Source organism: Siniperca chuatsi, linkage group LG16 (assembly GCF_020085105.1).
Source record: "Siniperca chuatsi isolate FFG_IHB_CAS linkage group LG16, ASM2008510v1, whole genome shotgun sequence".
Classification (NCBI taxonomy): domain Eukaryota; kingdom Metazoa; phylum Chordata; class Actinopteri; order Centrarchiformes; family Sinipercidae; genus Siniperca; species Siniperca chuatsi.
The window spans coordinates 25,882,189-25,902,753 of NC_058057.1; the positions used below are offsets into that span (position 1 = coordinate 25,882,189).

The window sequence follows — 20,565 nt, forward strand, 5'->3', positions numbered from 1 at the left end:
CTCCCCGGTGGTGAACAGCTGCAGCAGCACCTGGGCCCCCCGAGGCTCTGAGGCCCCTCTGGATGGGTCCCAAAAGGTCATGAGTCCAAATCCTGAGCTGTATGAGAGGGATTTGGTGTCACAATAACTGGAGGTGCAGAAGCTGAAAGACACAGTGAGACAACAGATTCACAGGAGCAGCAGCCGACACACTAACCTGTGTGAACGCCTCTTCAGCCAAAGTCAAATGCAGTAAGACGTTTTACACTTTATTACTACCAAATTATTGATTTTAATACTTTAGACTAAAAATGTTCTTTGCAGTTATGTCCCCTTTAAAATCTAAAGTTTTAAGTACAATTCAGAAATGGCAAAATAAAATGAGAAACTGTTTGTTTTCATCAGTTACCTTGATGTGACTGTGGGGTGAATTTGAGTGATTTTTGGTGATCCCTTTGCTTTTCATCATCAGGTCAAAATGCATCATTTGTTCTGTTCTTTCGTTCAGCATCAGCTGTACTTTGTGTCTTGTATGATTAACAGACGTTGGCATGCTAACACACTAAACTAACAGGGTTAGCATAAACATTACACCTGCTAAACATCAACATGTTAACTTTGTCATTGTGAGCATGTTTGCATGCCGTTAGCATTTAGCTCCAAAGGCCGCCTCACAGGCCTGTAACAGTGAGCGATGGCAGGACATTAACGTTTTGTTCACAGTAGAAGAAAAAGCACGTGATGAAGTGTCAAGGTGTATTGGAAAAATCAGTTTCCTTCAGCTTTTATCTCTTTTCTAACATGCCAACGTTTCCACCTCATGAGCATGACAACAAATGTAATAATTTTTGGTGCAAATTGAAAATATACTGTACGTACAAACAGGGAGATGGAAATGTACCTTATGTTCACGATAAACTTGACGATACTTGTGTTTTTCTGTGTTTTGGCCTTCCGTCCACACAACATATAATTGGTTTTGGTATAAGCGGTATTTGGTTAACCTGCAGATGTCAAGTCAGTGGAGAAAATGATTTGAAAAGTGTGAAACGTCTGACACATTTGACACAGCTTTTTCGAACATACCCACATCTGAGTGGACAATTAGGGCCAATCGATGATGATCATTTCTGAAACCTCATTAAGAAGCTTCTAAAAAAGTCCTCTTACTGTGGTTTCAGCCTTGAGAGATCTCTCAACCTACTCCAACAATGTCAAACAATCTTCAGCTGCAACGATCTGACCTTGTGAGAGAAACAGGCTTTATGCTGCCACCTTTTATCACACTGACCTCCTCCGAGGCCTTTGCAACTGCATAGATGGAAAATAATAAAATCTCTTGGCTGTATTGTATTGTTGCTAGAGGAAGAGTCCCACTATGCACACAGATTGCAGTTCTGTGTCTCAACACGAGATCAATACAGCTGTCTGGAAAATATCTTGTATCTCTGTAACGCCAGCGGCTTTATTTCAGCTTGAAGACATGATGACTTTTAGACATTTTCTAAAGAATTTAACAGAATTTCTTCACCCTGTACAAGCCTCTCCTTTATTTCTTCCCTCTTTCCTTCCTTCTTATTTCTTTGTTTCTTTTCAGTTTTTTCCTTCCTCACTTTTCTTCTTTCCTTCCTTGACGTCTTCAACGGATCTGAGACATGAAAATCTCGGCCAGCAGTGGAACTAAACCGTACTCTTCTTCACCACGAGTGCCTTTACTTTAGGTACTTCAGAACATTTTTATTACAGATAGTATTTTTGACTGCAGGGCTGAAACTTAATTGAGTATTTATGCCACAGTTGTACTGACACTTTTACTTTGGTAAAGGACTCGTTCTTCCTCCTCTGAAGAGAAACTTTTTCAACTGGACGCATTGTTAGGAACAGAACTGAACTGTGTGAAAACCATTTGTGTGTCCAGCAAATCTGATAGATTTTCAGTGTGTGTGTGTGTGTGTGTGTGTGTGTTTGTTTGACTCTCCTCAGTGTTTCTGTGTGTCTTAAAATGTTAAAAACAGCACAATGTTGGTGTAACAACTTGTGACATCTTCCCTCAGCAGTGACAGCGGCGGCTCGGATGTTTTGATCTGTGTGTTGTTCGCGCCGCCCTCCGCCTCATGCTGGGACATTCAAACAGAGCTGCGTGTCATTAGCCTGGGAGATCTTTGGCTGCCACATGAAAGCCAGATGATCAGCGGCGGCGGCTCCCCGGGGGGGCGGCTGCTTGCATCTCTGCGCCGGAGGACGTGCATTGGCCCGCGACCGCCGCCACGGCTTCTCTTGTTTCTCAAACAGGACAGCGGACTTTCAGATGACCGGGGTTGGTCTTGTTAGAAGTGAGGCGGAGAGGGGGCGGCTTAACAGCACCGGAGTCCCCTGCGCCGCTCACACGGCTCATTACTCTGACAGATAATACAGACAGAAGGACAAAAGGCGACCAGGAGGAGAAGTCACTAATGAGGAAAAGAGCAGATACTAAAGGGAGGAATTACGAACCTCCTCACCAGCGTTTCTGCTCCTCGTCTGTCACTCAGAGACACTACTGCTGCAGGAGGAGACTCACCTGACCTGCTGGGGCTGTGAGAGCCCGGTTAAAGCCAGTGCCTACGCTAGTTTCATGGCTTTGGAATGAGGAAGAAGAAGAGGAAGGAGTCGTGATAATCGTTCAAATATGGGGATTGCATTTTCATAGTGTTGCACTCAGTGTTTCACACAAAAGTGACAGAAATAGTCGTGTAAAGAATCTAGAGAGAGAAGTTCAAACCCTGCTTACTTTCTCACCTCCTCACAGCTGACCAGTCACGAGTGCAGTGGGTGTGAATGTCATAGTGATGGGAAGTACGGCTCTTTGAAGGGAGCCGGATCTTATGGCTCCGGTCCTTTCCGAGAGCCGGCTCTTCATTGAGCACCACTTCTGCTGGTCGCTGCCTCAGTTACTTTCCTATTTGTTGCAAGAAATAAATATGGAAGCTTCTTCATCTGCAATGCAATTAAAGATTCTGTCATATTGACGGTTAGAAAGTTGGATACTACTGATGAAATAGTATGGTTAATAAATAATTGCACAACTGCATACAGACACATACAGTATATTTCAATTCAATTTGTATGATTTATGAAACAAAATATTTCTGCTGTGTTCAAAAGTGTCATAGAGCCGCCTCGTTTGCGACCACACGTCCCCCTGAAATACAAATGCATGACAACGAACAAATGACACTTTTCATTTATCATACAAATGCAATTATTCATTAACCATACTATTTCATCAGTAGGGTGTTATTTTTGTTATACAACTAGGATAGTTACTCTTGACACATCCAACTTTTTAACCGTCAATATGACAGAATATTTAATTGCATTGCAGATGAAGAAGCTTCCATGTTTATTTCTTGCAACAAATAAGAAAGTAACTGAGGCAGCGACCAGCAGAAGTGGTGCTCAATGAAGAGCCGGCTCTCGGAAAGGACCGGAGCCATACCAAGGCAGGGTCGTCTTTCAAAAAAGTTGAATTTGGCTCAACTTTTGCTGCAGAACAATGCAGCGTCATTCAGCAACGCACCAAGTTGGCCAGTCAAATAGCTGCAGACTTCTGGTAGATTAAGGAACGGTCACATTACAGTTCTGCTCTCATTAACTTCTGTTGAAGCCTGTAAGATGGAAAAATTCAGTTCTGTTGAATAGAAGGCTAATATTAGTTAGTCTGTCTCTCCACCAAGTCACAGCAGGAATTGAAAGGGCCATGTTATAACATCTTGAAAGACATCCCAGTTTTCTCCAGGTATTAGGCTTTAACAGAGTCAAAGCTGCACAGCATCACACGCAGTTTAACACCGGTGCGGTGTGTCTCTTGATTTGTGAGTGCCGTTGGCGCTAAAACATTTCCACTTAGAAGCTAGAGGTCGATGCAAAATCACCGGAAAGGCTCGCTGCCGTGGCCGTCTCCAGGGCGCATTGCAAGCCAGTCTGCTTCCACTGTGACTGAGCTCTTTCATGTAGCGTCTGTTCAATTAAAGAGAGCACATGCAGTCGCTAGTTTTTGTCTGCTGCGCTGTGTTCAGCAGCGTCCTGGTCACAGCGTTCGCATGTCAGTACTCTTTATCAGATGGCATCAGATCCACATTGTATAAGGTAAAAAATCTGAGGAAAGATTTGAACAAACATGTCAGCTAAAATCGAGATGTAAAACATGACAAAAGATCTCTATAGCGAGGAAATTAAACCTGAAGGACCTTTGAACTCTACAGCTGTGCAGAGATTAAATTCAACTCTGTGTTGAGCAAGAGTCTCACAGTAAAATGCAACTGCTGCCTCACAGCAGGACGCCACCTGCAGACATTACTGTGAAACAAAACAAACATCACAGATGTTTCAAACAAGGATAACTTACATTTTTTCCTGTGGAAATGTAACAAGTGTATGTAAGCAGAGAAAAAACAACACTGGATGCTTAATCATCTCTGCCACATGAAGATGCCATTTAAAGAAAGACAAACAGATGAGAATTGTATTGCATGGTCTTTAGATCAAAAGCTATATTTCAAATCCAGAACATCTGCTTTGGGCTGCTGCGTCGCTTTTCAGTTTGTCAGGAACGAGAACTGAGCTGCTTTAGTTGGATGCGTAAAACTGCCTCCCAGGGGGCACTGGGGCAGACCACCAACGCTTATCGGCCACCGTGCTGCGGCAACACAGCAAAACAAAAGCACAAAGCTGCAGCAGGGACGCTTTGTTGCTTTGCTTTAATGTGGCGGCAGGCCGGCTGCCCCGCTGACGTGCAGCCTCGTCCTCCTGGAAGCAACACAACCACAAAGACCCGCAAAGTATCGCTGTGCTGGGGGAGACACGTTCAGAGCTGTCCCTCCTGACCGGGACCATACTGGTAGTTTTTGCATTTTTTATTAATTGACTACAAATCCCACATTCTTTGAACTCCATCATCTTGTTACGCCGTCTTCTTCTACAATAATTTAATGGCACTTGACTGGAGAATTAACGCTACCAACTGTTTAACTTGATGAACCAACTCCTAATATTTGCATAATGGTAGTGGATGGAAACATGCATTAATTAGCATTTTCTTTTTCAGATTCTCTGAATATCTGATAAAAAAATGTGACTCTTGCTGCATGGGAACGCAGTTGCAAGCAGGATCTTCTAAAAATGTAGCTCATGAATGCAAATGCTTCCAAAACCACACCGGCCAAAAAGAGTTTTCAAAACTCTCGCAACTGCATTTCCAATGCTCAACCTATAAAGACTCTGATGATATGTTTTGGCAAATTCAAATACACACAATTAGGATTTAATGAACTAAAACATGCCAGTATGGTCCTCTAATAACTTCCTACCAATTAAAACTTTTATTTGAAATACCTCTTGAAACTTAAGTAAAGTCCGAGTCCAGAATTCAAAATTCAAAGCTTTCTGTTGAACAGTTTGGAGAGTTCAGACCTTATGAATGTGAACTCAGAGTTGTTTGGTGAGTCCAACAGCACACAGAAAAGAAGACTCCCAGACTCCCCTTTTATTTTGTATATTCAAGGAGAAAAATGATTCGTCTGTTTTAATACGATCTGAATCAAAAAACTGTAGGCCAGTAGTTTTTATCAAACAGGGGGAAATAGTGCGATTGTTGGGGACTATTTTCAGTGGCGGATTAATACGGATTTGGTGCTCTAGAGAGTATTTCCAGTGGCAGGGCGGTGTATGTGGGATTGAGTTAAAACAAACTACCGCTTGTGTTTTCACGGTAATGAAGGAACTTGTCAGCCAGGCTGGAATCAGTCAGCCTGAGGTCCAATTAAACTCCATGAACTGGATTCCATTAAATGGCTGTTACCACTCCAGTCTCCCCTCCCTCCGACCCGCCCGCCACACACCAATGAAGGCTTTCCTTTCTTCGCGGCGACGGCCATGACCGAGCCGAGGTCATGACTAATCCTCAAGGGGGGGTCTCGCTTTGTCTTCTCACAACCAGGGGGGGTCAGAGGCTCTGAAAGGCTGCAGCTCAGTTTAACATCTATTAGCAGAAAGCTGGGACCCCCGCAGAGCCGCTCCTATTGGCTGCTGGGGCTCAGGACAACTGTGTGTGTATGTATGTGTGTGTTTGGAAGCTGCATCCCCTGAAGATGTTAAAGCTAGGCGGGCGCTGTATGCTTTTATTCATCTTGGATGTTGTGTTAACTCGTGTTTTTGTGTCTTTCTGCACAGCCAAAACATGCAACAGCTACATCCATTTATTTAGTCCATTGGCAGTTTGATGCTTTGAGTTGGGCTCAGTGTTGCTGCATGAGTTAATTAAACACGTTAAAATGATTCTCACTGTACAAACCTTACAGTACCAATAGCTAAGCTAACAAGGCTACAGAAAAGTAGCCTGTGTCATCAGCTGCCAGCGTTGGTCAGCCAGTCGGTCTGTTCTTTTATTTGTTTGAATATAAGTTTATAATACAGGTATCATGAAATTACAGTGGATACACTTTACAAGATGATTAAGATTTTACCCTTTTCATAATAAAACATGGCATCGACGGCAGCTGTATCTGGTAAACCTATTTTACTTCAGCTTCTTCAGTTATAAATCGGTCTTTGAGCTTCAGCTCAAACACCTACAGCGATCAGTACATTAACAAAGCACCATGAGGCAGTAACAGTCAGTCCGATCGGGCCGATTCGTCCGTCTGTGAACGCGGTTGAACCACAAGCTCGGGGAAGCCCGTATGCAAGTCCATCTCTCTGGTGAACTGCAGGTCGACCGCCTCGCCGACGACCACCTCGGCTGTGGTGAACACCTCCAGATCTCCCAGCGCGTGACCACCGACCGTCCTGCCCTCTATGTCCGACAGGCAGATGTGGAGGTGGGCGTCCCGGTTCAGCGTGCCCACCAGGGAGACGATCTCGAACCGCCCGCTGAGGTGGATCACCTGAGGGAACAGTCCAAAAGCTGACATCACGACAAGCTAACATTACATTATATTACATGACATTTATTTAGCTGGCGCTTGACCATGTCCTGGATGTAGGATGGGCCTGAGCCATTCGCAGCATGGTAGGCACGTGCCAGTGTCTTGAATCGGATTCGAGCAGCCACCGGTAGCCAGTGCAGGGTACAGAGGAGCGAATGAGCCGCAGAGGTCGGATGGCACATACAGGCACACCAGCCAGGAGCGAGGTGCGAGCCTGGATCAGAACTTGCGCCGTCTCCTGGGTGAGGAAGGTATCCTTCTGATGTTGTGGAGGATGACTCTGCAGGAGCAGGTCGGGGCAGCGATGTTGGCAGCGAAGGACAGCTGATCATCCAGTGAGATGCCTTCCCTGGACGATGACACTGTAAAACCCTGTGGAGCTCCCGTTTTGGCTTTCAACCCTCAAAGCCCCGTCCACTGCCTCCCTAACCAGCTCCTGGAGTCACATCAGTGAATGCACTGAGCATGGTTTATTTATAGTGACATAACTTTATTTATATATCACGTAGAGACCAGTTGAAAGTGCTGATGTGGGGCTTTCACAAATGATCTCATTTATGTCTGTAGAACATAAAGTTTGTTTTTTAAATACATTTTTAAAACTTTGAATTATCAATATTTTCAGTGATTTACATTGACATACATAGACTTCAACTGAAAAAGGCACAAGAACGAATTGGGATAAAACCCCTTTACATGTATGTGGACTGTATTTACATTTTTTTGCTGTATTTGTGTGTCTAAACAGTGAAAGCTTGAACTGTTCTATAATAATATTCTGAGTGATTCACTAAAGTTTTGTACATTTTTGGGTTCCTGTCAGCTTTATACTTCTGCTCAAAAAAAAGGACCCCATGCATGCGGGGTAAGGACATTTCTAAATGTTCTAAACAAAGACCAAAATGAAAGCATAAAAAGACGTAGAAATGGACCAAAGTCAGTGAGGGGGAGTCAGGAGCAGTCCTGCCAACGCCGCTGCCAAGTACCTCGTTTGTATTTGTTGCTGTGGCGTTGGCCAGCCGGAGCGTTGCCTTGGTGACGCTGCCCACGCAGGTGATGATGAACGGCGCTCTGAGTCGCCTCTCCTCCACAAACGTCTGCAGAGATCCCAACAGCTCCTGACCCGGACCGAACCGGACCGCATGGACCTGCAGGGACGATCCTCCTCCGGCTGAACTCTGGGAGAAAAAGATGGTTTCATTTGTGAATTTTTCTTTTCTTTTACTTTCTTTATATTTGAGTTTTTTCGCTTACTATTTAATGTATTTTTTTTAAACTTTTTTTTAGATCTTGTTGGTTCTCTGTTCATTTTGTAAAATACAATAATGAATAGGTTTATTTATAATAAATAAATACACCATACATTGAATTTGAAAAAGTTTAATTGAATGATAACAAAGTGGACTGTATATACAGTAGATACATTCATCATTTATCAGGTACTGGTTAGCCAGTTGTCCATCATCAACTCAAACACAAACACAACACAAACCCGTGGACTTTGACAAGGTTTGTCATTTGAGGGCAAGTTCCTGGGGAACTTGTTGACCTGTGTTGACCCGGTGTGCCTGAACACACCATTAGTTCTGTTCTCTGAGAGGCTGGATCATCTATTTTGGCTTAGTTTGGAGTCAGACGATCTTTTCATCAGGTACTGCAGTTTTAAAAACAACACTGCTGTGTAAATGAAGCTACATCATAACGACAGCAATTTTGCATTGTTGCCAGACTTTGGTGCCGCTTATATTGAAGTTAATGGGGCTGGCATGACAAGTCCCACTATAACCCATCATATCTGTGTTGTTTCACCTTTGACTGAAAAATGCTTCCACAAAATAAAATAAAAATCTAAATGTGTTCATTCGTTTTTCTTGTTATCGTCCTCCAAACAGACCGTGGCTCTGTCCAGCAGCAGCATAAAGCTCAACTCAAGCCCCTGTTTGGTCCAAGAGCTGCATCACGATGCATGACCAAACAGGGCAGGCCCGACCTATTATCGCTGACCAGACTGCAATTATGACCAGATCAATTTATTAATGGCTCTGATAATAACTGGCTGAACTCAGTGATATGACCTGTCAGAGTTAGGTAAACATCCTTGAGCCAAACTAGGACTTGACCGTACGCTCCCTGACTGACGAAATAAAGCACGTTCTTCAAACCCTGTCTGTTTGATTTCCACCTTCACGAGGATTATTTCTTACTAACGTTAACGGTTTATCTCCACATTAATGTTGGACTTCTCAACAGAGATATTGCTGGCTAACGTTAGCTAAACAAAGTGCAAATGCTAACTCAGTTCATTGACGAACAAATTAACACCGGTAAGTGTTAAAGGTCGAGATTTATAGAGGTTTATAAAATTTGGCAAATAGCGCCACCTCCTGACAATAATAGGATTATCGAGAGAGCTGGCTAACATTTTTCCTCCTTAATATTATTAAATTCTCTTGATTTCGGTGGGGGAAAGCTCCAGTTTTTTTACACTTGGCACCAATGTGCGTTCCCGCGCTACACAGTGACGTAATGACCCTTCCTTCTTTTATAGTTTCCATGGCGACGCGAAAGAGGAATGATGTTGGCGCTGCGAGGTGGAACCGTGAAACAGAGGAAAGGTCAAGTCGTTTTTTGTCTCTCTTTTTGTTTTTAGGCTTTTCCGAACACACAAAGACAGTCAGTATCATAAACACCGCTTCAGACGCCATGTTTGTTTACATTCTTGTTTTCCCGGAAGTCGGTCCCCAGCACCTCCTTCCCGATGACATCACGCACATCGTGAAAGACGGCAAGCTATGATTATTCGTGGACCAACGTGGAGTCTGTCACGTCTCTCGGCCAAGACTCGCCTAATCTGACAAGGTGACCGTTTTAACAGACAAAAATATCATGAGGTCTGAACCCGGCATAGGAGGTTTTTGTGTTGCTACAACAAAGTCCCACTTGCTTCTGACAGACAACATAATTCACATGGCCAGTAAAGGTTTGTGTCAACTAAATGTTCGTTTTTGGCGTTTGAACAAACAACTGATGCTGTCGTTTTGCTTGTGAGTACAGTCTCGCCTCTCGTGAGTCTTGGTTGAATTTCCACTTGTTGTTTCTGTTTACTCGTCCGACAGCTGTGCGATCAGCTGGAGAACCACAAAGTGGCTCTGTGTAAAACGGGCTCCAAATGTATTGAAAAGCAACACAAATGTGTGTAATTCCAGATCTCCAAAATCTTTTGTTGTGTGTGTGTGTGTGTGTGTGTGTGTGTGTGGTCCATTCAGATCTTTAACAGGATCACTGTGCTTAACCAAACACCAGCCTGACCTCTGACCCTGCAGGGGGAGGAGGGAGTCACGTGACCAAACATTAGTGAAGCTCACACTGACGCGCAGGTTTACAAAGTGCTTATAGGAAACAGGCAGAGAGGTGGAGCAAATATCACATTACTTAACATCGATTTACTCTACATGTTGACGAGTCAATGTCTGAACTAACAGTCCTCTTCAGATTTAATAATCACCATATTTGATCATTTAAAAGTCCTATTTGATGCAGTTTTTTCAACCAGTTTTCCACTGAAATCTGCTTGAAATTTTTATTTACATTTTTCCAAGAATTCACTATAAAAAGATTTCCGGTACATTAGATTCATAGTGATTCTTATAAAAGGTGAAGAACAGCCGCGTAGAAATGAGAAAACTCCATCTTATAGGAGGTGACAGAAGTATAAGAGGAACTTTGGAGAAAACCAAAAACGTTTTGGACTGTAGAGAGGCAGCAGTTTCAGTGCTGAACCCTCTGAAACACTCACTGAAGACTTTGATGATGGCCTGCATTAAATGGTAACTGAACAAGGTTTAATTTATTCCTTTATCACTCTTATTATCCAGCAGTGCAGGTGGCTGTGGGTCTTTGGCTGAAATGGCTCATGAGACACTTCAGAGTAATTTCGTTTTTTCAGTGTTGAGGATCTTCTGCAGCCCTGTGACAAACATCCAGTAATAAACTGTGTTTAGTGGCATCTTTTCTTATTTCCTCTGCTGCAGTTTGCTTTTATCCAAACACTGGAGAGAGCCTTTTGTGAGAATAATGGTGTTGTAAAGATAAAACATTTTGTGTGAAGTGAAAACTTCAGTTTTTAGCTGTCTGGTGTCTGGAAGTCACAGAGAAACAATCCTGCTGAGTGGATATTTAACGTGTCTTCTGTTTATCTGCTTTGGATTCGGTTCAGTGCAAATGTTGAAAAGTTTAAAAACAAATCAAAATCAAGTAGTGAAGTGAAAACTCACCATTCTGCACGAGTCTGAGGCTCCTGAAGGACTAAACTCTGACCACAAACACTTCAGTTAAACATTTACAGGCAATCGCATGCAAGAGCGTCACAGTTTGGGTGGAACTGAGCATGCTCAGTAAACAGTAAAGACTCAAACTACTCAAGCTACTTCCTGCTGAGGTTTTCCAGAGGTTTAGTATTTTGTATTCCTGGTCTTTTACTGCCACCTGCTGGTGGTTTTAGAGCTGAGCAGCTGGAAGGCAAGTTTTGGCACCAAGTTATGTGCGTACTATGTTACAATATTTGACATAACAGAAGCTTTAATTTTAGTTATATTATGGCTATACATTGGTATATTACAGATACTTGTATTTTATCTTCTCTTTTTTGTGGAGTCAGAGGCTCTTTAACAACAACAACAAAAAAAAAGATGATGACGTTGGCTATCGTGCTTTTAATTGTAATGGTAGTATGACACAAAAAAATATAGAAATGCTTTGTAAATTGCTGCATTATTGATGCACTAACCCTCCTTAAAATCACATTTAACTTCCTTGATAGAGATTGTCATATTTCCATCTCACAAAGAGCACTGTGCTTTACTGCCTTATCTTTGCTTCATGTTCAATTCTAAAAGAATATTAACTGTAGATAAAAACACAGATTAAGTGTTTTTTAAACCCCCAAAAACATGCAGAGGAGGTGACAGTGCTTTTCTTCAGCTCCAGCAGTGTTTTCAGGGTTTCTGAACACCCTCCACTACTAAGTTAGGGCAACCTCTATATTGCCTGAGAGAAGAAATCCAGGGCAAAATAGGATTGGGTTGACAATTGAGGGGGACATGCCCTCCCCCACAGTCAGTGGAAAATACAGTAAACATGCAAGTTTACAACAATACGCAGGACGTGACCTCGCCTCTGTCTTTAACGCTCTTTCTCCATGAATTTATCTCCACGTGGAACTTCTTTATTTGTAACCCTAGATGGCGCTGTGGTTTTCAAAATGGATCCACATGCAATGGACTGACATCACTCACATGACATGTTTGCAACATTGCTGCACCAACAGCAGGGTCACGACGGTCCACCTTTAACCTTCTCCACAGGTGGTTTGTTACAGACTGAGAGCTTGATGGAGTCCACATACAACAACCCAAAAACATCTGTATGCATACATATCACTGGTGTGAGGTCAATGTTCAGGTGAATGACATGTAGAGAGGATTATCAGGGTTTCGGTTTGGATCGATGGACTGGACTGGGTTTTCTTTAGTGCTCCATTATAGCTGCTGTCTGTGATATTTTATATTTTAATGCTGCACTCTAATTTCTAACTTTTTCATGGATTAATGAAATGAACTTTTCACATTGAACTTGAATTTTTATTACAACTAATTAGCTAAAATATCTCATTATCATCAACATTCATTTAGACACATGCTGCTACTCAGTAGAACTGATCAGATGTCAGTATTTGCATCAGGTTCTACCTCTGTCAGACTGATAGATCAGATATTTCCAGCCAGTTTAAAGGACTTGAAGACATAGGCAGACCAAACCACTCCTTTATTGTCTTGTGCTTCAGGTCTTTGCTCTCTTGCTTTCAATCAAACATCATCATTGTGATTTTTAGATAGCTAACAGGCGAACCGTGGATTTTCCAAAGGGGGCTTTACAGACAGAATGCAAATCAGGCAGCCACACAGATAAATCCCAGACCTGCTGATGTATTTTGTCAGTATTTTTCCGTGTAATAATGAGCAGATTAAATCAGGGTTGTGGCGGTGTCGGGACTCCTGGGAGCCAACAAGGCTATGTTCCGGCGATTATTTCGAGTAGAGGTGCGCGCATGTATTCCCCCTGCGAAGCCCTGATTACTATCAGGTCAGGTTACAGCGTCCATGACAACAGCCTGCAGCTTAAAGCAACAGGACTTTACTGAGCAGAAGCAGGAGCTCAGTTCAGTCAGATTGAGTCATTTCTTCTTATTATTTGACATGCAAATTTACACTGTTGACCGCAAAGTCTTACTGTCCATGATGACCACTACGAGCCCCGTTTGGGACCGTCTCATCCACTGCACTGGAACAGTCCCAGGGGCATCCCATAGAAAAGCTTAGTGAAGCTGAACTTTGGGAAACACACATATCTGACGGCATATTGTACAGGAAAAGTGCGAGGTGGCAGAGCTGGAGATGAGATTGTCTGTTTGGTGACACCTGAATTTGCTCGATGTCTTCCCGGATCCATGCTTCATATATCTTACAGTCTATTCATAACTTTGTCATCGTGATTGTCCACGCTGTATTTTTACAATATTGGTCTATTCTGTACACATGACATCTATTGTCTGTCCGTCCTCGGGGAGGGATCCCTCCTCTGTTTATCTTCTTGAGGTTTCTTCCATTTTTTTCCCTGTTGAAGGCTTTTTTGGGAGAGTTTTTGTTTATCCGAATCGAAGGTCTAAGGACAGAAGGTGTCATATGCTGTGCAGATTGTAAAGCCCCTTGAGGCAAATTTGGGATCTGTGATATTGGGATAAGTTGACTCGACTTGCAGTTGCAGTGTGTTTTCCCCCGTGGGCCAAAAGGGGCAGCAATGACCCCGAATAAAGAGTAACTAAAGATGGCCTGTGGAGAGTTCTTCTACACAAACAAACTGCTGTTAAGTTACTCTTTAAAGCTTGATCCTGATGGTTCCCACCCACCTGTTCCCTGTAAAACAAGATTTAAAAAACAAGATCAGAAAATACTGTATGTATTCAGTCTCCATCAGCAAAGCCTACACATCACGTTTTGAGAGAATCTTTCCTCCTTAACTTGATGTTTTTGAGCCCCAAACAGGATTGTGGGGGAGGATGCGATGCAGGGAGGGCTGAGTGTTTGGTGGGTGGGGCCAAACATCTGTGACGGTTTGATTGGTTTACTGGTATGACACGAAGTGGAAAATAGAAATACCCAAACATTAAAGCTGCATTTAGTGATGTTTCAGCAATGTTTTTTCCAGAAGTGATTTTTCACAGCAGGGGAGCTTTAAAGTTTCAAAATATGTCTTGCAAGTTATCAATATGAATACAAAATGCTATTTTTTATTTAACCATGTCACTATTTAACGCTACAAAGTCAAACTGCTGTCATTTCACCACAGTTTTTAATTTTACAATTAAAATATATCTGTTGTGCGTCCACCTCCTGTAAGAACCAGTGTTTACACTGTATTTTCATAATTAGTCGAGAAAAATTCCTTTAAACCGCTGCTTTGTTTCCCTCCATTAATCCACTGACTTAGAGTACAAAAACTTAACTCCAGTTAAGTGTGTGTCCAACCACTCATCATAATAAGTGTACTGTTAAATACAGAATTAAGAGATAAACCTTCCTCTGTATCGATTCAGAAATGAACAATGACGCTTTGGAAAATACACATCACATTGTTTTAGTGAAGCTTCCCTTTAATAGGATTTGGGCATTTAATCAGTATTTTTGGCATATATGTGTGTGTGTGTGTTGTGTGTGTGAACTAATTAGGACCAGCAATTACCCCAAACTGTGGCTGCGTCTCCTGCTGGGGGGGGTGAGGCTGCAACAATAGCAGACTGTCAGTGCCAACGCTGCCATGCATGACAGATGTATGTGGACACGCCAGACAAAGGCACGGCTGGCCGAGCGTGTGCGTATGAGTAATGGGTGTATGTGTGTGTGTGTGTTGGGGGTGGGGGGGGGGTCAGGCATCATTCCACGGCACCAGCAGCTCCCAGCAGCCCCTGCTGCCTCCGCCATAACCACCACCCCAGAGCTGTCAAACTCCCAGCAGCCCCTGCTGCAGCTCCTTCGCTCCAGCCCGCTAATGGAGGGCCGACTCTGATCATTGTAACATCATCTGCATAACGAGACTGTGGTCTGATGCAGCTTTGAAGCTCCGACACCATTACAACACTACACTGTAGTATAACGCACCTCCATACACCACCTGCTGTCACGTGACCAAAGTTCTATACTGAGGTCATGTGACGACAACTGAACCGTCTCTGTGAGCAAGCTCCATGTGCTGATGAAGACCATGAGATGTGGAGTAAAGTCTGGAAAAACCTAGTGAGGTGACCTTGAGTTAAAGAAGAAAGAACTCCACTGGTGGGGAGTACTACTGCACATGTGAAATAAGTAGTATGAAGACGGTAGCTCTGGTTCTGCTGCATCCATTTCATGGGTCTGACGGTGTTATAGGCGTGGGATGATAAATCAGTGGAGTATTTTGTCAAACTACTAATTCCAGTGGCAACAACGAACTCTCACGCCCAACTGCTGTACTACTTTTAATACAACTAATACTTCCAATAATACAAAAAAGTAGGGCCGCCCCCTAATGGTCGGCTAAACCGTTAGTCGGTGAGAAGAGTCTTAGTCGACGGAGTTTTCATTAGTCGGGTAGTCGCTGAAAAATATGTACATCCTAAATGTAGGGTAACACTTGTACTACTGCTAAAACATCTACTAGGAGGACTAAGGGGCAACACACACCACAGCAATTTATTAGATCAGCACATCCCAGCTACTACACTGTGACTACTTCTTCTGTATGTACAGTGTGTGTGCTACAGGCGGCTAATGACAGACGCTACGTGGCTACATGCCGATGTTGCACTTTAGACTATGATTCATTTTCACACGTAGAAATGATCTAAAATAAAGAATCTGAGCATGTGTGAAGCCTGAAAGGTCATTGTTCCCCCTCCAAAATAAATAAATAAGCCAAATACACACACACACACACACACACATACACATAAAGTCCTTAATTAGGTTGGAGTTTATTCAACAAGCTCATTAGTGCTTTCGGCCAGAATCTGTCCCCCTGCTGCTTCTTGTTAATTCAACTCGTACTGGCACGGTTCATCCTCAGTCATTAACTTTTTATGACGACGTGGAAATAAATCTAAATGATCTGATTAAAAGGAACAATTCATTCATTTCAAGGTCAGCATCACTTCATCAAACGCTGCTCTGCTGTCAGAAAGGTCACCGTATCTAACAATGTGAAACGTGAGACAATACAAGAAGCAGCGGACTCGTACACATCAGGAGGAAGACCAGCCAGACAGATATAAAGGCTTTATGTAGAATTGTTGTCTTTTTAAAATTTCGGATGTTTTCGTTTACTTTCATTTCAGGTCAAATTCAAAATTCTCATATGAACAGAAAGATGGAAGATTTCAGTTTGTCCTGTTGAAGGTCGTTGAGCTGAGATGTTTCCACATGCGGTGTGTGTGTGTTTCATGTTCTTATATCCCGCTGGGGACTTTAACCTGACAAAAATTGAGGCCCCCGTGGGTAGAGACTCGGTTTTAGGGCACAGGTTACAATTAGGTTAGGGTTAGGGTTAGGCACTTAGTTGTGACGGTTAAGGTCAGGGTAAGGGTAAGAGGCTAGGGAAAGTGTGTTTGTGTTTGGATGTTTTGTCCGAGACGACACTCAGCAGCATGTTGGAATGACGTGTATGAACATGTCAGAGCCACAGGCAGCTGCATGTGTCAGGTGCCTCATGGGAAATGTGTGTGTGCGTTTCTATGTGTGAGGTAATTAGGACTAGCGTGCAGCAGTGTGTGTATGAATTCTTTGAATACATTTTTTTTAAATGAACACATTCTGTGGTGAGAGGGGACATTTTTGGACAGTGAAGACATTAGGGAAAGTGAAAAGTGAGGACATCTTTTGGAAATTGCTGGTATTTTGGAAAGGGAGAACATGTTGCACTCAAAATGCACTCATTTTTGTAAAGGACATTGAACAGTGTGGAAATTAAGCCTTTATTGGAAAGAGAAGACATTCTGGCAGGTGAGGACATTTTTGGAAAGTGATGGTATTTTAGGGAGGAGGACATCTTCGAAAAAAAGTATTTCATCAATATATTGTTGCACGAGCAGCACTAGGAACAAAAAGCAGCTTTTCGACACTTTTTCTTCAGGCTTTTAATGCTTTTTCTTTCCTTTCTGCCTCTTGATATCAACACCTTTTTTGAGAGTGCAGCAATTTCTCCTACATCACCGGTCACCAAGACAGATCTTTGTGAATTTATTGCTCTCACGCCCCTGAAACGTCCCTCATTTTGAAATTTCAGGTGGCTTCAGATTCTTTTGAAGAGGGCCGGAGGCAGCAGGACGGATCTCCGTTCTGATTAAAGACCAGGATTAAGGAGCGGTGACCTTTTTGTTATCATGGATTCATCCTCCACACCGTCTGAAATCAATAGACGGCTCTGTAGGCTTTCGCATATCCATCTACTCTCGCAGATCAAACCCCCTACAATCCTCTCCAGCCCTCAGCAGGAGCGCCGGGGGCTTTTAGGGAGAAATTATGTGGTAGTGCTTCTGCTGCTGGTGGTGGTTTAGAGGATGTAATATGTCGACTTCAGGGCTTTCTCATCACACCAAAATTGCTGTTCGTATTGATGCCACTATTAGCGCTCCCCTCTGCAGTGACTTCAGCCATTAAAGCCTGCAGTCGGTGCAGCACAAGATGAGGCTGCTAGCAAGTGAGATTGGCTATGATAATAGAGCTGCTGTGAGCCTATTAGAGCCCAGTGTGGTTCAACCGCCTCCACTGCAGGTGAGCTGAGGGGCGGAGAGTGTGCGCTGCAAAAAATATCCAGCCCAAAAGTTCATGAGATAATTTAATGTTTTTGTTCTTTAGGCACATTGTATGTCTTTATTAGACAACTGAGAGCAGAGAGATGACAGGAAACAGGGGAAGAGAGAGGCGGGGAATAAAGTGCAGCAAAGCACCCAGAGGTTGCTGTTTATGGTCAGTGCTTTAACCCATAAAGGCCACCAGAGTGACCCAATCTAATGTTTTTTTAAACAGGTTTAAGTAACTGCTAGTTGTGAAGAGCATTATTTCATGGGTTATACAAACACAGGCAGGTTCACTGAAAGAATTTGCTTTTGCAGACATTTTTTTTCTGTGGAAAATAAGCAGATTTTTACCACCGAGGTTACATTTTCCATCATGTTTGTGTATTTCTTAGTTATCAGTAGATCCCAAAACATGTACACAGATTTGAAATGTGTTCGATATATCAGTCATTGGTCAATTGGTCATTGTTTTTGTACAGATAGCGCCACCATAAGCCATTTATGAAAAACTATGTTTTGGTGCATTTCAAATTGTAAGGTGTAGAAGCACATTTTGGATTCCTTTGTTCAACAATCTGTATGTTCACGCACATTTCTGTATAAACAGATTTGTCTCCATTTTTATTTATATTTTTTTATTCAATTCAATTCAATTTGATTTATACAGAGCCAATTCAGAACAGAAGTTATCTCAATGCACTTTTCCTTTCGAGCAGGTCTAGACCGTATTCTTTATAATATTATTTACAGAGACCCAAAAATTCCCACCAAGAGCAAGCACTTGGTGACAGTGGCAAGGAAAAACTTCAGAGGCAGAAACCTCGAGCAGAACCAGACTCAGGGCAGGCGGCCAGAGAGAGAGAGAGAGAGAGAGAGAGAGAGAGCAAATAAAGTTATAAAGTTATTCAGTTGTATTTTTATAGTCTACACCATTTGATACCATTTTCCTCTAACTGTTGCTAAATTCTTGTAGGCGTGGCCTATCTGACATAATTCATGACATATCAAATCTGAGTGATCCTTCAAAATGTGATGACATTTCACCCGTAGGTGTCACTATAACAAAATGCCAATTTGTCTCCCAGAAATTATGTGTTTTTAGTCAATTGCATTTTAAAGGAAACCTTTCTGAGTGAATGGAGAACAACATTTTGTACCGCACACACGTCTCACTTGATATGTGAACAAGTCATCCTTGCACAGAGTCCTAATATTTCCTGACAACATGATGTTTATCAATTTGATGCATATCTGGACGCTGGCTACCAGCTAATATCCAATCACATTCATGAAGGCGTGCAGTGCGGTTCACCATTAAGCTGCAGTCACACCAAAATCTGCCTGCCAAAATGTACTTGTGTGGCCAAAAGCATGGGGGACAGAAAACAGCGTGGCTAGGGTTGTAAACATATTCCTGCGGGAGCTAGCATGGCTAGCATGGCTAGCAGGCTAACAGACACAGTCCCCAAAGTTGTAAATTATATAGCGTTTTATTAAACGTTTGTCATTAACCTGTCCCTGCACTTAAACTCACTGCAGCAAAGCAGCGTTCATTTGTATCTGCGGTTTGTAATATTTCTCTGTGTCGTTATAAAACAAGATTATAACCAGTTCAGTATTTCCCGAATGAGAGTTCAGTCCCCCCTCGGCTGGAGAGCCTTGCGATTTTACATGTTCAATCAGATTGAACTCTTTGTGAAGCGAAGGAGGCGGGTCAGTATGAGACTGGAAGCGAATGTGTCCACATAGACATGAATTTGGGGGCCAAATCCGGTCTGACTGATTACTCTGCTGCTTTCAATTTTAATTTGCGTAATCTTGTATGACAGATCGGGAGTCAAAATATTGCTTGCTCTTTGGCCCATGACTTAACTTTTCCACCAAAGTTTTTGAGACAAGCTGACAAACAAACAACAAACTGAAAAAAGAGCCTCTATCGCAGGTAATAAATATATTCTTACAGTGGTTTCTAACAGAACATTGTCTGCCATGGTTTGGACTATTTGATTGTCAGACATGTAAACTTCAGAACATCCGTTTTTAAACAGCACAAACAGGCAACTTGAAATAGAAAAGAAACTCATCTTGGCTCTGCTGGAAGTATTAAGCTGATCTCAGCGTGACCAATTCTCTTTCATTCATCCCCTAAACACTGATCTGAAGAACCCAGAGTCTGAAACCTGGCTGGCATACCTGCAGTATCTGGGCCCTGCAGTGTACAGTTATGAGTTTTGGGGTTTAAGGGAAGTGAGTGTAGTGTGTAGGGTGGCAATGGTCCCCCCTCTCCTTCTGCCCACTCATCCCCTGCGCCCCCCCACACACTCCTCCCCTCTCTGCTTTCCCTGCTGCCTGGTTTAAGCTAATCCCATTATCAGTGAGGCGGCCTGACGCTGATGTGGCCTGCTAACTGACCAGCTGCTCCGAGTCTGGCCACCACACACACACTGCAAAAAATGTTAGTCGAACGAGTAAGCCAAAAACATGTCTTTGGTCATAAAGCTGCAAGAAGCGAGTTGAAGTTCAATTAACAGCGATACAGTTGCTTTAACAGAGAGAAATGTGCTTTAGAAGACAAAATGCATTTTTGTAAAATCACGTAATCACCAGATAGTTTGTGATCTTAAAAACATATCTTAAAATCTTGAATTTGGTTTCTTGAGTTTGGTGGTTTATGCAACATATAGCTGCCCGTAACCATGGCAACAGTACACTTCAGCAGTGTTAATCGTTAACGAA

General features: G+C 42.8%; 1 protein-coding gene across 1 annotated transcript; it reads right to left on the bottom strand.

Moving 5' to 3' along the window:
* Positions 1-6,200: 6,200 nt before the first annotated feature.
* Positions 6,201-11,362, bottom strand: LOC122863106 (bifunctional protein GlmU-like). Its single transcript, XM_044169235.1, has 3 exons — positions 11,219-11,362; positions 7,931-8,122; positions 6,201-6,902 (listed from the first exon to the last, which is right to left on the bottom strand). Exons 1-3 carry the CDS (start codon positions 11,219-11,221, stop codon positions 6,633-6,635), a joined length of 465 nt encoding a protein of 154 aa, XP_044025170.1. The 5' UTR covers positions 11,222-11,362; the 3' UTR covers positions 6,201-6,632.
* Between the last annotated feature and the right edge of the window lie 9,203 nt (positions 11,363-20,565).

Excerpts from the sequence above, each read along its gene's own strand:
- LOC122863106 (XM_044169235.1), bottom strand. Across the intron at positions 6,903-7,930 it reads CAGCAACAAATACAAACGAG|GTGATCCACCTCAGCGGGCG; the intron begins GTACTTGGCAGC and ends CTGTTCCCTCAG.